This window comes from Peromyscus maniculatus, chromosome 19, assembly GCF_049852395.1.
Source record: "Peromyscus maniculatus bairdii isolate BWxNUB_F1_BW_parent chromosome 19, HU_Pman_BW_mat_3.1, whole genome shotgun sequence".
Lineage (NCBI taxonomy): Eukaryota > Metazoa > Chordata > Mammalia > Rodentia > Cricetidae > Peromyscus > Peromyscus maniculatus.
In genome coordinates this window covers 31039575-31056791 of record NC_134870.1, presented here as the reverse complement: position 1 = coordinate 31056791, position 17217 = coordinate 31039575, and the positions used below count along the sequence as shown (strand labels likewise).

The following is a 17217-nucleotide window of genomic DNA, read 5'->3' as shown; positions in this document are numbered from 1 at the left end:
GTGTCCACTCTCAATATCTCAGCCCAATTCTAGCCAAGTGAATAAATTAAGAGAAAAGATTGGAGTTGGCCAACACTGAGAACCAGGTCTGGGGACATCCTACAAGTAATTTTGAGATGGAATGTGGAAGAATATCTTTAACTTAGTAGCTAGGAATTTATTTTTATGTACAGTACAGAATATTGTAATGAGTACATCAAATTCATGTTTTCAGACATTTGACACATCAGAATTGAGGCTATGCAAAGAAGTGAGTTGCTTTAAGATCAATTTAAAATGTGTTAAACAAGCAACACATACACGCAGATGCACACACACGCATACACACACACAAATAATGTGGTTGTGGTCCAAACAGTAAAAGGAGGTTGTATATAAATGACTACAATTTGGGAGGCACTGAGCTAGGTTTGTGAAGAGGTTTTATTTGAAGGGTGCCATTCTGTGGAAATATGCAATTTGCTTCCACAGATTACCTGTATACTCCAGCCCTGTACTTTCACTTGAAAGGGTGCTATGAGAAAGCTTTCTGCGTTTGTCCAAAAACTGAACGAAAGGTGAAGTTTGTGAAAACATCACAGTGCTCTGTCACCTACTGGTGGCAACAATGACAGGGTATGATTAAGCCAGAACTTCCCATTCCCTGGCCCAGTCCTCCTTGCACCACCCACCAAGTAGCCCCTGCTAGGTGCTTTCCACACCAGCCTGGACACCATTCCCATTTCTCAGAAGAAAATAAATACTCAAAATGCACTGATTTTGATGATAAAATGCACATAGTTTTCTATTCACATCCACCGTCCAAACAAATGCACACACAGACATAGGTACACACACACACACACACGCAGATTTTTCTATTGCAATGTCTCTTACAGAAGCTAGACCCTCTGCCAAAATCCATGCAGGTGGAGACTGCAGTCCTGTTTCCGGTCACTGGGAGGAAGCTGCATTGCTTCTTCCTCTGTGCCCAGGACATGGCAGCCTGTTCTGCTGCTTAGACAGGTCTGCTCTCACAGGTCCTTCCCTCTCGGCCTCCACCTCCTGTGAGAAACGCTAATCTTAGGCCCAGATCTAATTGATTGTCTCCTCATCTCCCTCTTCTCTCCTCAATGCTGTAAAGTACGCTTCAGGACCAGGTCCAAGGCTGCTGCTGCTCTAGGCTGACCACAAGCCAGTTCTACCCGAAGCCCGAGGAAGTGACTGACATGGTGCGCTCTGTCCCCGCCTGCACTGCGCACTGCTCAGCAGGAAACCTTAGGTGACCGGGTGCTCCTGGAAACCTGAGAAGCACGCTACCCTGTAGCCTGATGCCTCATTCCCTCAGCAGATGGGGATGAGGTCAGCCCTGTTCCAAGTGTTCCCTGGTACACGCAGAGGAGCCCAAGTTCTGAGCGGACTATGGGGAGAATGACCCCCACCAGATGTTTAAGAAGAACACGGGCTACTGTTAGAAGAGAAAAGCCAATGCAGAGTTCAACACGTCCCTACCCTAGGAACTCTTCTAGGAACTGATAGGAAGGAAATGATCTGAGTAGAGAGGAACAGATTGAAATGTCAGAATGGTAACAGTAGCTTTACTTATAGAAGCAAAGAAACACATGAACTATGAACCAATAGCTGAGGAGCCCCCAACTGGATCAGGCCCTCCGGATAAATAAGACAGTTGATTAGCTTGATCTGCTTGGGAGGCATCCAGACAGTGGGACCGGATCCTGTCCTCAGTGCATGAACTGGCAGTTTGGAACCTGGGGCTTATACAGGGTCACTTAGCTCAGCCTGGGAGGAGGGGACTGGACCTGCCTGGACTGAATCTATCAGGTTGAACTCAATCCTCGGGGGAGTCTTTGCCCTGGAGGAGATGGGAATGGGGGGTGGGCTGGGGGAAGGTGGGGGTGAGGGGTGGGAGGGGGGAGAACAAGGGAATCTGTGGCTGATATGTAAAATCAAATTTAATAAATAAATTTAAAAAATGAAAAAAAAAGAAATAAAGTATTTGCTGCAATCCAAATGGTGCTAACTTCCAGGGTGTGGCCTTACTGTGAGAGTTCAAAGCTTATTTGAATGCAGCAAGGTTTTGAGGGCAGAAAAGGTTTGATTTTATGAGTTATGGTAAAGAAGGCCTTTACTTCTCAATATAAAAGTAAATCAAACGTTGAGAAAAGAAAACACACACACACACACACACACACACACACACACACACACACACACACACAATGCAGATATGAATCCTTTTCTCCCTAAGGAAATCACTCCCCTCTCTGTGCCTTTGCTGGAGTTCATACAGATTAGTTGATGTCGTCTTCATAGTCATAGTCGTCATCATCATCATCATCATCCCAGTGTCGACTGAGCATATGCCAAGATGTCCTGGACCATCTGACACATTTTAATTTTCACAATAGCCCTAGGCCATGCAGAAGAGCTCAAGGCCTCGATTTCTACACTGCACAAGTCTCTTGTTACAGAAACTCAAGTGTGCTGTACATTTTAGGGCCCAGTCCTTAATCTCTGCAAAAACTCTGGAAAACCACTGTCCCCAATGTCAAGAATAGAAGACAGAGATCCTGAAATGTTAGATACCAAAAGTCATCCATGGATGCAGATTTCCCACTGGGACAATCCAGAGCTTTTTGCCAGAACATTGTAGGGCCTCCTTTAATATACATTTCTCTCTGATCCTAGTTGTTACAAACACTGAACTAAATTTCTCACTCAAGAATGAGTTCCTTACAGACAAAGTCTCATTTTCATATCCCTAGATCATGAAAGTACCATGTAAATGTCCACTGCACTTTGGAACCAGTCTTGATGTCTCTGTGTAGCAGCCTTATGCAAGATGTTGTGATGCATAATTTTGTTAATCCTCAGGTCTACCCTCTGGGGTGAGCACTATTGTGCCTACTTTACAGAAAAGCAAACTGAGGATGAAAGAGGTAAAAGTTTGTTCCTGTGGTAAAGTTGGTATAAGAACCAATACTGGTTGACCTATAGTAGATCATGAGGCCTTCACTCCTATACTGTATAAGCAGATTGACTGATTAACTGCTTATTTTTTGTTTTGAGGCAGGTTCATGCTATGTAGCTTTGGTTAGCCTGGAACTTGCTATGTAGATCAGGCTTGTTAGCTTCAGACTTGCAGGAATCGTTCTCTGCTGCCTCTGCCCTCTGCCTCCCAACTGCTGGGACACAAGTTTCTTGTCACAAAAGTTGAAATATGACTGTATACTTTAGGGCCTTGTACTCAATCATTGCAAAGAACTTAGAAGTTCTGAGATGAAAAGGTTTGGTACATTTGTGGTGATATTTCTCTTCTACTTGGAGTAGAGAGGAATTAGTCTCTAATTCAGTAACTAAATTCAAATATTTTAAAGTGTCAACACAGAGAAGAGTCTAAGAGTATGCAGAAAGCTCTGCTTCCCACAGGCACAGACTAGTAGGACAGGATGACTCCCTCCAACAATAATTCCAAACGAGTCAGGGGAAGGGAACTGTTTCTCTGAGACCTGCCAACAAAGGAGGGACCTCGGGTAATGCCAGAGCCCAGTTCTTGTTCTGCAGCAGAGAGAGGAGCCTCAGCTTTTTGTCCAGAGACCTGTGACTTTCTTTCTCGGCAGTGGAACCAGGCAGGCCGACTAAGACACAGAGTCTTCTGGACACCTAAGGCCAGCAGCACACAACAAGGAAGTCACAGCAAGCCATGGAGGCAGCAGGGATGTCTCCACATACCACCCTGGCCCTGGGTAGCAGACTCACGTTTTTCTGTGGACGGCATAGCATGGAAGAGCGTCAGGGGCCTCTCGCTGCAGGATGGGGGTTTGGAGTCGCTGCTTTTCTTCCGGGACAGGTGTAGCTGGGCATTGGTGAGGGGCACGTCAGGAACAGTGTTGAATATCTGCACATCAGAGTACAAAAAAGTTACATGTTTCTGTGGACTAGGAAGAAAGCACAGGTCTGAATCATGACAAGGAGCTTGGTGATGAGTTCGAATAAGCAAGCAGAGATGAGAAAGGCCTCCAGCATAAGTAGGCCTCCACCGAGACACTTCTGGGAACTGGGATTGAGTACTCCAGGAACCGATGCAAGAGTTCACCTCCCCCTTTTAATCCCTTCTACCATAGTTTTTCTGGGTCTCCTCTGCTCCATGCAATGGGAACGTAAAACAACAGAGATAATCTATTGTCTGCTAACAGTGAAGGTTTTTTTACTGCCTTTGTCCAGAACCAACTAATCCAAATGCCCTTCTTTTCTCCATTTGGTCTCCTCCCCAGTTATTTACAACTGTTTCACAATTTTATCTCAGACCATAAAACAGATTTAAATAATGCTCCCAAACTGACACAGAACAGGGAACATTTTTCTTCCTCATCAACTACCCTCATTGGGCATGGCCTTCCTCTTTTAGAAGCTCTGTGTTATCTGAGAAGGTAAGATTTACCATATTTCAAAGGATGGAGGTGGGTGACCCTGATATCTCTCTCTCTCTCTCTCTCTCTCTCTCTCTCTCACACACACACACACACACACACACACACACACTCACACACACACACACACACACACACACACACACGGATATACATACATACGTACACATTTAGAAAATGTAGAAAGTCTAAAGAAAACCTCACAGTTCTATTATTTACAGATTATAACTTTTAGGAGTTAGGTTTTGTGTCTTTAAAAGGTTTTAAAAATCATTTTGTTGTTATTTAAGAACATGTGTAGTAGCTACTTTTCTAACTGCCATGACAAACACCAGGCAAGAAACAACTTAGGGGAGCTTGACTTGTGATATAAAAGTACAGTCTATTGTAGTGTGGAAGTGAGGTAGGAGTCTATTGTAATGTGGATGTGAGGTAGCAGTCTATCATAGTGTGGATGCGAGGTAAGAGTCTATTGTAGTGTGGCTGTGAGGTAGGAGTCTATCGTAGTGTGGATGTGAGGTAGGAGTCTATCGTAGTGTGGATGTGGGGTAGGAGTCTATTGTAGTGTGGATGTGAGGTAGGAGTCTATCGTAGTGTGGATGTGAGGTAGGAGTCTATTGTAGTGTGGATGTGAGGTAGGAGTCTATTGTAGTTTGGATGTGGGGTAGGAATCTATCGTGGTGTGGATGTGAGGTAAGGGTGCAGTCTATTATAGTTTGGAAGTCATGTCGGAGGGAGTGGCTCAGACTGTAGCAACAGGAACATGAAGCTGCTTGCTCACATCTCAATGGATTAGAAATCTGAGAGACAGAGAGACTTGAGGAAACGGGGTTGGCTATTAGTTCCAAAGTCTGCCTCCAGTGACCACTTCTCCCAGCTATGCCCCACCTCCCAAAAGTTCCATGGACTCCTCAAACAAGAGTTTCAAATGCAAACCCATGGAGAATATTGCACACTTCAGTCACAGGGAGGTAACAACACGAGACAAAAATCTTACCCACTCTTACTTGCCTTACTACAGAGTTGTCTTTTGTTTTTTGTTTTTTTTTTTATCACCATAGCCAGCACTTACATGGTGCTTACCATGTGAGTAGCTGCCACTTATTGCAGTTCCTGGGGTGCTAGTCACAGCACCCTGTGCTTCACAAGCAGTTCACTCAGTGCTCAGCAACTCTGCATAACTGCTAACGTCCCAGTATTTTTTGAAGAACCAAAGAATACAGAAATGGAGCTGTCACATTTATAGATATAATTATGGAAGATGACACAGGGTCCTTTTTGCCTAGATTCCTTTGTAAATGCATATGATAATAACACCCATTCAAACAACCAATTTTTTTTGAACATCCACTTTACAGAGGCACCCTAAGTATAACCGTGAATGAAACAATTGTGTTCCCTATGGTTAGAGGATTTACATTCCAGTAGCTGTGATTTACTAAGTATTTGCCACACTAGGCATGGAGTGGAGTGCTTTGTATAATTCTCATTTAATGCTAAACACACTTTTCCACAGCTGAGATTATATTCTTCACATAGTTTTACAACCTACTTATCTCATATAACATTATGTAGCAGCATTCTCCTTTCAATAAAAAAAAAATCTTCAAAGATGATTCATGAAGGTTTCATAACCTCCTCAACTTTACTGACAGACTAAAATTGACTGACTCTTTTGTTATACTCCCTTACACTGTGACATTAGCCTTCTGGATATCCTCTTTCCAACAGTCACAAGTCACAGGAGGACGGCAGTAGCCACCTCCATCCCTTTACTTATGGCTCAGGGTATCCCATGATTGTTCTTCTTATGGTCCTCTTCTTTGTGTGTATATTTTAAAGCTATACCCAAAAGCTGCTATGCAGAAAGCTAAGTCACAAGAATTATGAGAGTTTCAGCTGAAACAGCTGCTCTTCCTGGCTTGGCAGGTCCTTGACCCTGAAGATGCCAGCCAGCCGGTTGAGTCAGTCTCACTCCCAAACACAGCTGTCGTAAGGAAGGTGGCATCATTATATTTTCCCTAGTAGACTCAAACTTGAAACAAGATAAACTGAGTGGCTGTAAGAGTTGAGATCAATGGGGGGGGGGGGCAAAGAGTGAGAAATGGAGACTTAAATCAAGAGGAAAAGAAATCTTCATCTCCAGAGCAGCCAGACGCCCTAATAATAAGCTGACTGATGCTCTTCACTTGTGCAGTCTCTTAGAGCCTTTATAGAGGAAGAAAGTAGAAAGACTGTGGCTATTGTTGGGCCCAAGGGCTGCAGCCTCTGAGAAGCTTTCTTTCCCTTGGCTTTGTTCCCCTAACCATGCCAAGCCCTGGCCACTCTGAGGTGACATCTCAATGACCACCATCACTGACAATTTAAAACAGCTCCTGGATACATGTGCTCATACCTGCTGAGAGCTGGGCATCTCACATGACTGCTCCCTACACTGCAGGTTAACTCATCATAGGGCACAGCATGACCATTTCATAAGAGCACCTCCTACCATGTCTCCCACCCTCAGGAGGCCACAGGGACCAGAAGTGAAGCCCTGGAGTTGCAGCAGCCATTCAATCAGCTCATCCTCTCCAGCCAAACTTCTTATAAAAAGCACAGTCCCATGAGAATGGATTTTTAACAAGTAATGGTGTCTCTTAGCGTTCTTCTGCCTCTAGCCCAAGAATGCAGTACTTTCAGCAATCCCTTGATGAGAGCATCTAGAAATGAATCCGGAGTTAAGGATAGGCCAGGTCCTAGTACCTTCCCATGATTCTTTGCCTCTGGCCTCCAGATATTATCTTTCTTCCTAATGAAGAATGAGACATCCACTATCCACTGCAGTGCAGATGTCATTTTAACTTCAGTTGTCAACAGCACTGAGAACATCTATTCTTTCTAAGAACGGTAGCAGATATCAATTTAGACACAGACTGATGTATGAAAAACTGCCCTGTAAACACAGTAGGAAGTGACGTGGGAGCATGTGAAGGCGAATCTCAATCTCTCTCTCTCTCTCTCTGCTCATTCATTATTTTCTCTAAAAGTTAAGTAAACAGACTGGGATCCATTCGATGAGGGAATTTTCACCATGGGCAGGCACGGCAGCCCCAAAGGCCAGTTCTCTGGACCTGATTATGAGCCAGCCACAGGCTTCTGAAGAACTCTGTCAGGCTGTTCTCGTGATCAAATGCAATATAATGTGCACAAGAGCATATTGTAAAAGTGCCAGGCACTGGACAAACCCGTTATGGTTACAAGCATTTTCCTAAATGTGAGGTCATTTTTGTAAGTGAAACTACCTTGACACAAACATTTAATAAGAAGCTGGGGCTGGCATGGTGGTATAGGACTAATATGCATACTCAGGAGGTTAAGGTAGGAGGATTGCTACAAGTTGAAGTCAAGGCTGGGCTACATAGGGAGTTCAAGGCCTAGGACACATAGCAAGAATGTGGGAATTATCATCCACATGGCTGTTGCTCATTTAACTCAGAAATTTCCACACATGCAAGCTGATTTTCCAGCTACCTTCTGATCATGCCAAGCTTTGTCTGTGCTAAAAGTTTAAGTTGGAATTCTGATGAGTCTGTTACACAGCTCTGTTGGTCACTCCAGTTCTATTGCACAAATGCAGTTTCCTTTGGGCTGTGAAAAAGACTGCTGCACAAAGGAGCCTGTAATCTACAAGCGTTAACTCATCTAATCTACAAGCTCTACCATGTGGTGGGAATGATGTACTCATTTCACAGAGACTTTCCAAATTAACACAAAGAGGCAAGCTTTATTCTGTGCCCCAAGTGTCCTGTTCATACTGTCTGACTGATAAACTAATTCCAACTTAATCAGGAATGCCTGACACATAAACGCTAGGAAGACTGTGACCCTGATGGAAGTCACTGGAGAATAAAATTATTAAATAAAAATACAACTGTGAGGAACCTTTCCAAGTATCCCCGATTTCAAGTTCCCTGTGAGTGGAATTAACACACCCATAAACACCAGGCTACTCTTCCTCCTCAAGCCAGGGAGGAAAGTATCAGTGTTGGCCTCTGTAGTTAGATAGTCTTGGGCAAGCACTAGGTCTTAATGAACACTCATGTACCAACACCAGATGATAGCTACCTTATTGCCGTATCATCATATCAAATATAAGAAGGTGAATTTAAAGTACTGAGGTGGGTAAAAAGCAAACCAGCTTTGAAGCTAGACAGACCTGAGGTCAAATCCTGGCTTTGCTACCTATTAGCTATATTATCTCCATCAAAGTCTTTAACTCCTCTGAGCCTGTTTCACTTATGAAGGTGATCACATACCACCTAAGATAAAGGACACAAAATGTGTAACATTACACTGGTAAAGCACAGGCAGGAAGTGTGGTAGTATAAATGACAATAAAATAACTAAAATTCCTTGAGTATCATGCAGTTATAGGTACATGAATTAAAGACATGGATTATTTCTTTCACAATAACTCTAAGAGGGAAATGCAGTTATTGCCATCTTGTAGATGAGGAAATTGAGAATCACTAAAATGAACTGATTTGTTCAAGGTCACACAGCTAGGTAGACGAGGACCTAGACAGTCTGACTGACAGAGGAGGCTTCGCTAACTGCTTGTGTGTTACTGAGAAACAAATGTCAGAACATAAAGATCACGAGTTTTGTGGACCGACAGATCAGATTTCAGGCTATTGTTCGGTCTGTAACCCTGAGCAAAATAGGAAAGCTTCCCATCTCCAAACATCCCATCTACAACAAGGCCCATGATCATGCTGAGGGCTAGGAAGCCTAGTAGTTTGGCCTTTGCTATACAAAAGACATTGCTGTATTCAGTAGAGAAAGGAGACATAGTATAAAAAGGAAATAAGTGGATATTGAAAAGGAATTATTTGCAGTCAAGACACAAGAATTCAATCTGTAAATGTAAATTTAATTACATTCTTTGCAATGTTAGCATCTGATGTTCTTTTTTTCCAAGTGCTACCTACAGAGCTTAGTGGGTTTGGCTCCTTTCTGGCCCATCCTGACGTTGTGGAGCCCTGACACTTGTTGCGGAATTTGTTCTTAACTGTGTTGTACATACATTTTGACACCTTTTCTAATCCTAGTTCTCACATGGCCCGGCAATTTGAAAGGATTAGGAGTCTCTCTATAAAGTGTGCCCTGTACTCTTTACTATGTGCCGTGATGTTTATAGGGGGAAAATGAGGTCATGATGAGGAGCTTCTGAGTCTACAGCTGGGAAGTAGCTGGGAAGACAATAAATCACACCCCATGTAAAGCAGCAGTTTAGTTAATCACTGGGACTGGGAACTGTGCTTGAGACGCAGATTCATCAAGGTCTTAGCGAGGAATACTTGCCCAAGGAAGGGAAGGCTGCAGCTACTCTGCTCACTGGATCTGCTGAGGCCCCCTGCACAAGGCAAGCGGAGCCTGAAGCCAGGCGACTTCAAGCTTGTGAGTCAGGAAAGTCACTGCAGGGTTTATTTGTCAGGAACTGTGCAGAAGCCAAATCCAGAGGCTGGAGCTACAGAGAGGGTTTTTTGAAAGGACAGCTGGAAATCCTAAACCCTGTTGCTATCAGAGTTTTGGCAGAGATCAACAATTTGGACTGTAGTTTGGGGGATTTTATTTAAAATCTCTCAAAAGGAACCAATTATTTTTAGGAATTAATGACACACACAATGAGGGGGTATAGGAGGTGGGGCTGTGATTTTCCCTATCTCCAGAAGGAGCCTATTTCCTGCTGCCTCTGCTGATAGAGAGGAATTATATAAAATACAACATCAAACCCTAGTCCCATTTGAGGGGTATTAAAGGAGCTTCCCAATACAAACGATTACTAGCTTACCTGAAGTTAAATAGGGGTAATTATGTACTCAGGTTGACAAACTTATTCCATTAACAAAGACTATCCTGCACAGCACTTGAGATAAGAAGGGAAATGTTCTAAGAGAGAACAGAAGCACTGTATTCCACTGTACAAGGCCATCTGCCTTGTTTCCTCAGGTTTACAAAGACAGGACCAAAAAGAACAGCAGGACGGTTTCAGTGAATCCAGGCACACATTATCATTATTAGTGTCAATTCTGCATATCAACAAATGTGAAATACTGAGAAAATGAAAAGCAAATGCCAAACACCTGCCAGTTGCAGATTAATCAACTGCATATTAATTAATATAAATTTTGTGTGAGAAGTCAAACAGTAGTGCAATAAATTGGGCGCCTTCAACGTTTTTTGCAAAGGCAAATGAAAACAATCTAGTGGGCCCAAATGGACTCGAATCACACTGACTGCATGGAGGAGGACTGATTTCATTGGGGATACAAGGCTGCACAGAGCTAGGGTACTTAACCTAGGGATTCAGTAAGGTCACCTATGGTTGCTAGCTTATCCCTTTGGCACATGAGATTAAGAGTTAACATATGTTAAAAACGATACATTTCTAAGAGTTAACTGTTTAAAGATCTACTCTCTTATCTCCCCCAAAGCCCACTGATGAATTGCAAAGTAACTCTCACAGTTTACAGATACTAATGGGTCTTATAGAAAATGACACAGCCCACCACTCACAGGCATGAGTACAGAGATGTTCTGCTTTTTCTTCAGAAACCTTCTCCAGAGCCACAGCCAAAAGAAATGACATAAACTGTCACAGAGCCTAAGGCATCGGCCCTACTATTATGTATTGGAACTAGTGTAACGAACACAAGCAGCCTGAAGCTTTAGGCTTAAGCAAAGGCATAAGAAGACACTGTGTTTTCTTGACAAGGTCATTCATCCTTGACATCTAAAACCTGACAAGTTAACCTTTACAAAGTAATTAGGAGAAAAACTTTAGAAGAAAGTGTAAAATTTTGGGAAATCGAGTATTTTAGACTATAGCAATAATATTTTGTATTTTTATTTCTAAATAGAAACATGAGTATTATTTCCACTATAATCCTAAATATTTGTCTACTTGGTAGTTTAAGCCTTCAGGTGATTAACCTGTGGGTTGAGGAGTAGAATTCTACTCATACCGAATTGGAAGTTTTAAAGAAATAACCATTGCTTTAAAGTAAGCATTTGGAGAGCCAAAATCTTTACTCTGCACTTTCAACTTACACTTTCAATTCTGCTCTTCTCTAGTGGCCACATAGTAGAGGTGGAGGTCCAGATATACAGTCCTTGGTGGAAAAGGACATATTTTTAGGTGCTTGAGGAAACTATCTCCTGACTTCTACACTGGTTGTGCCAGTGTACGTGTCTACCAGCAGTGTATAGAGTGCCTTTCCCCGCACATCCTTGCCAGCGTCACTTGTTATGTGTTCTTGATGACAGCCATTCTAGCTTGGTGACATACACTCTCAAATCTATCTTAATTTGAATTCTCCTGATGGATAAGGATGTCAAATTTTCTTTTGAATATTTATTGACCATATAGGTTTGCTAAGGAAATTAAGTGAGATGGTAGCTAGAAAGCTCTTTAGGACAGTATCTCGTGAATAAGTTGTTAATAAAATTTAGGTAAAAGTGAGCTGTTTTTATCAAAATTAAATTTCTGAACTATGTTTATTAAAAATGTCTGGAATGTGTATAGACTGTATTAGCATATTTTATATTACTAGAATGAAATATCTAAGGCTGGGTAACTTTTGAAGAAAAGAACCTTCATCATAGTTCTGGAGGTCTAGGGCTAAGGAACCACATCTGATTGCACCTTTCAAGTTGAGGTGTGAGCATTGTAAGATGAGAGAGGAGAGAGAGAGAGAGAGAGAGAGAGAGAGAGAGAGAGAGAGAGAGAGAGAGAGAGAGAGAGAGAACCTTCCTGACTTTTCATCTCTCTTTTACAAAGCCATCAATATATAACCATGGGGCCCATCAAAGAGGTCAGAAAAGTATTAGGTACTTTCCTTTAGTGCTGTGACCACTGGAGGCTCCCCATGTTCTAGTGGATGGTGCCATACCCATGTGAATGTAGGCAATGACTGACTGGACTCAAGGGGACTTTAAAGGGAGTAGGGGGCAGGCATGAAGACATGAGAAACCCAGTGAGAGTTGGAGAGGAAAAACATTGCATACCTGTATAAAATTCTTTAAGGAAAAAAAAAACATTTTAAAAAAAGATGGACCAGATACTCCAGTGCCTTCAAAGCAAAGGCCACATGCATATAAGCACATACAAATGCATGTGCATGAACACATGAATGCAGATATGGATGAAAACATGTACTATCTATACAATCAAAATTCAGACTACAGGAAAAACATTTGCAACACATTTGGAAGAAGTGCAGCATACCTAAGAGTAACAAACCCATAAATTTCTAAGATATCAAGCAAAAAGTAAAAGGGTTTTCCTAAGATGTAGCTTATAATAGTACCTCTTCTCTGGACAGTCAAGGAGAAAAGAGCAACAAAGAGTGCTCAGCACAGTTCCTAGCACAGAAGAGGAGCTCAATGTGCTTCTGCCCATCCCCACACCTCTACAGCCCCATGACAGCCACTGCCGTCACCTCTACCAGTACTCTCACATTTATCACCACCATCACCATGACAGTCAGCAGCCTCACCAGCATCATGGATCAAGAACCATTAGCAATGCCAACCTAATCAGCTCTGAAGGTCAGTTCCAATGCAGCCCCCAACCTATACAGCTAAACAACTCAATTCTTGGCTGCAAGGGCCCAGGTAGGTGTTACCTTTTCATGGTTCTCTATTAAGATCTCAATGACAATGTTCTGAAACTTGATGTCCATGATGGCTGCCACTGTTTCTTCCTGAGGCCGGAGCAAGGTGGGTCCAAACACCACGCCAAGGTTTGCCACAGTCATTAAGTTCTGCTTGTGGTTGTTGGCAACACTGGAAAGGGGGGAAAGAATAAATGAGAGAAGCCATGCACACAGAGATGGCCGACCCCTGTGGGTGCTTCTGGCCTTCCTACCTGCATCTACAATAAGCAGGACCCAGAACATCCTTGGATGCCAAGAGTCAAAGAGTAACTTTCTCTTGTATCTTCAACTACAGTGTTCACAGATCTGCATTGGGTATTCACTTCAGAATATGATTTCCATTTTGCCTAAAACAACCAGCCAGCCAACCAGCTAGTCAACACCACCAGCCAGATGATAAGCTTTTGCTCACCCGAGTCTCTAAGCCCAGGTAACTGCCCACCCCTTGGTTACAGCTTCTGCACCTGTCTGCTGCTTAAACCATGGAGGGCTTCCCCCTCTGCATCCAATGCAGATCAAGACACTTCTGGTTTTAATACATTTGCAAACAAAAGCACAAAATAGACATCGCTTTTTAAAAGGAAAAGACCTGGTGTTTAAACCATGTCAGGAAATTCAGTACTCTAAATACCAAGTATTAAAAACCATTTGATTAAACATGCGGCTCACATTACGTGAAACATGTGGCATCAACAGAAACAAAAAATGCACTACTGTATATCCATGTGTTTATACTGTACTAACACTCAAATTTTAAAAGAGCACATGAGGTCAGCAGCGGCTAGGTCAGAATAATCTGCTATATACACATGCATATTTTTAGGTTAAACAACTATTTAAAATATGAATATCTGAACACCATGCCCAAGCTATAAAACTCAATGGTTCATAGGCAGTCCCTTAAATAAAAACTTAGGAATGACCTACTGGCAATAAACAAGTTCATGCCATTCAGCACTGTTACAAAATACCAGAAGCTTCCTTAGTCACCCACCTGCTGGAAGAAGGAAGCTATTCATTACTAACCCAAACCTAGAGAGAAATCTGGGTAGAAACAGTCTCCATAGACTGGCATCCCCATCCGTTAGTGCTATTTTCCCTTAGTATCTTTCATACAATCCCATCAATGCCCACTGTGTTTCTCTTGTAGACTTCTATTACCTAGGAGGAGAAGAGATTCACCTACCTTAAATATCTGTTTTTAAACTGAGTACTGAAATACTACTTTAACCAGTTTTATCATCGGATATATGCTTTTCTTGAAGTCTGTAAGTCTGAGACATCAAGTGAACTTCCTTCTTTGAGAGGTACCAGGTGTGTTTAGGGCTATGGCACTTTAACTGTGGCTAAGCGCAATGAGCAAGAGGATTTGCTTCTTGACTGCAGGCAACACTCACAGCAGAGAGCATTGCCACAGAAGCCTGCTCTGTTTCAGGCCCATACAAGGACATTTTATAAGCACTTTGTTAGCTCTCCCTTAGTCCCCTGGGCTTGCTTACATCTTTTTCATTCTGCCCAGAACTACATCGCACTGTCCATGTGAAAGAGTTAATGAGGTAAATGGGAGCATGGTAAAGAAGAAAGCCTTTGGCCAGGGCCTGGGCCCACCAGCTAAGCTCGCACACTAAGACTGCTTCTCCATCATCACTTTCCCCACCAGGTCATGAGTGAGGAAGGAATTCAGGGCTGACACTTCTCCCAAATGAGTTAAGTTCCTAGATTTATTCCTGTTTATACAAAAGTCCCTTGGGAAAATGAAATCAACAAGCTATTTATGCCTGAAAACACTTTCAAATTGCAAGCCAATATAAAAACGTCAGTTGGGATGGTGATCTTCTGCTACCATCAGACCTTCCTGCTCTCTCCCTGACTATAGAAAAAGCCTCCTCGCCAGTCCGCACCCCCACCACCACCTGTTTCCAGCTTTCCCTGGTTACTACCATCAGCTGTGGCATGGAAACCTACTCCGATGCCCCTCCTCTGCTGACAAGGACATTCTCATATCTCTATTGGTCCTGGAGAGAGCACAAAATCACAGCTCTGAAGTGTTTAGCAATTCTTCTCATGTTTAATTGTTCTGACAATGAAAGTCAATGGTTGGTCCCTTTTATTTTGCTTAGCTTTCTGGAGCTGAGAATACAGTACAAGGCCTTGGATACACTAGGCAAGTGCTCTTTTGGGCTACACCTGAAGTTAGATACTCACAAAAGCAGCACACCTTCCCCTCAACTCATCTCTAAGTTTCTGTTACTTCCCAGCTGTGGGCCACTTGACAAGCAACTTACTTCATCAAACATAAAGGCTTTGGGTCCCTTTTCTTTTTGAAAAGGAGTAATAACGGTGGGGAGCACACCCACTTCATGGCATGTGGTGCGGGTTGAAGGTGATCGTGCATGGGAAATGTAGCGGTGGGAATGATTTACTCCCTGCTCCCCATTCTCCTCTTCTGCTCCCATACTTCTCTTCTTGTTCATGTCATTTCTTGGCATAGAATGTTTCTATTATTTCTGTGCTTGACAAACTTTCTCTGCAAGGCTCGCTCACACGGTACCCTTGCTTTCTGCACAGTCCTTGGTCTCTTCCTCGCCCTCCATCCCAGACTCAGACAAGTTGGCCTGCCTCCGAGGTTCTCAGTCAGTGTTGGTGTTTCCACCACTATAATGAACACAGAGATTGAGGTATTGAATTTGACAAAGCCAGTGACAAGCAGGATGAAATTTAAAGCATGATGGGAACTTCTTGGTAGATGTAAAACTCATATTTTCAGCCCATCTGAAAATTTTCGAACTATTATCAACAATATGGGGATAATTATACCTGAACTACCCCAACCTCCCTTTTCAAAGTCTCAAGCTATGTTCCACTTCTTAGATTTAATTAATGAGTAATAATTACTCTGATTTGCAGGCCCTGAGGCCCAAAAGCATTTGGAAAAAGCAGTACAGTAATTTTGGGTTGGCAACTCTGAATATAAATAGGCTTGAGGCTACCCAACAAATTCATTTCCTGTTTAATGATCCATTTTATTCTGAAACTTAAAACACATTGATCTAAGTCTTGTGAAACTTTTCAGTGACAAGCTTGTACCTTCTCATTGCTACCATTATATCTGGGCACTGCAGAAATAAATTGATCTGTCACTTGATTATTTAGGCTCACAACTTGTTACAGTTTTGTTCATTACTGCAGAGTGAATTATTAATGACTCGAGATCTCTGTATTCTTGGGAGAAAGGCCTAGACCTAAGTCTCTGCTGGCATTAGCCATGAATTATAGTTTGACGGATTTACAGATGTGTGGGAAGCAGGCTGGCAGGGTGCTGGGAAGCCGGTCCAGCAGAAGCCACGGGACTCATTCATTAGCGAGATCCATAAAACACTGAGCCTGCCTTCTGTTCTGTTAATTTTACTGCCCGGGCTCTTCCTCAAACAGTTCAGAACGTCATGTTGAGTCTTGTCTTAAAATCCACACGCACGCTTCTTATGTGTTGAACTCTACATTGACACATTCCTTTCAGACCCCTTCCACAAATATTCAAGTAGAGCTGCCTTTCTGCAAGCTTGCCTCAGAAAATGCAGAGGAAGAGATCCACCTGTGTTGAGAGGGAGGGAAGCCCTTGTTTGTTCAGGAACTCTGCATTTGGGCACAAACACTGAGAGAGTCAGTGCACCTCCTAAGGCATGTGCCACAGAGAAGTTCCAGGGGAATCTAGACCTACGTTCCATGCAGCTGGATTATAATTAGCAAGTGAAGAACATGTTTCAGTGATAAATGGTCATGGTAGGGGGGCTCTTGTCATCTTTATTTCAAGGGAAAGTAGCTAGCCAGTCTGGATCTGATACCCTTTGGGAAAGAGAGATGGGGGAAATCATTTCCAGACGAAGACTGGTTATAACAGGGAGAACATCACAAGGGGCTAAACAGTAGCCAACCCCTTTAGGGTCCATAAGAAAGGGCCTCATACTGCATAGGGATCACATCTGTTTTCTTTGAGTTGAAATGAGAATCAGGGCTCTGTAAGTGCTGAGTTCTTTCTAACCACAGACTTCCACGAGGGCCTCCAAGTACTGTGAGCCTACAGCAGG

At 42.8% G+C, this 17217-nt stretch overlaps 1 protein-coding gene across 4 annotated transcripts in view; it reads right to left on the bottom strand.

Annotated features, from left to right (window-relative positions):
* The window catches only part of Arhgap26 (Rho GTPase activating protein 26), a 391848-nt gene that overhangs the window by 85566 nt on the left and 289065 nt on the right, over nt 1–17217 (bottom strand). For all 4 annotated transcript variants that reach the window (XM_042264260.2, XM_042264261.2, XM_042264262.2 and 1 more), the window contains exons 18-19: nt 13103–13262; nt 3760–3898 (exon numbers count right to left, since the gene is read on the bottom strand). In XM_042264260.2, coding sequence (XP_042120194.2) covers nt 3760–3898; nt 13103–13262 — 299 coding nt within the window. The remainder of the gene's footprint in view (nt 1–3759; nt 3899–13102; nt 13263–17217) is intronic.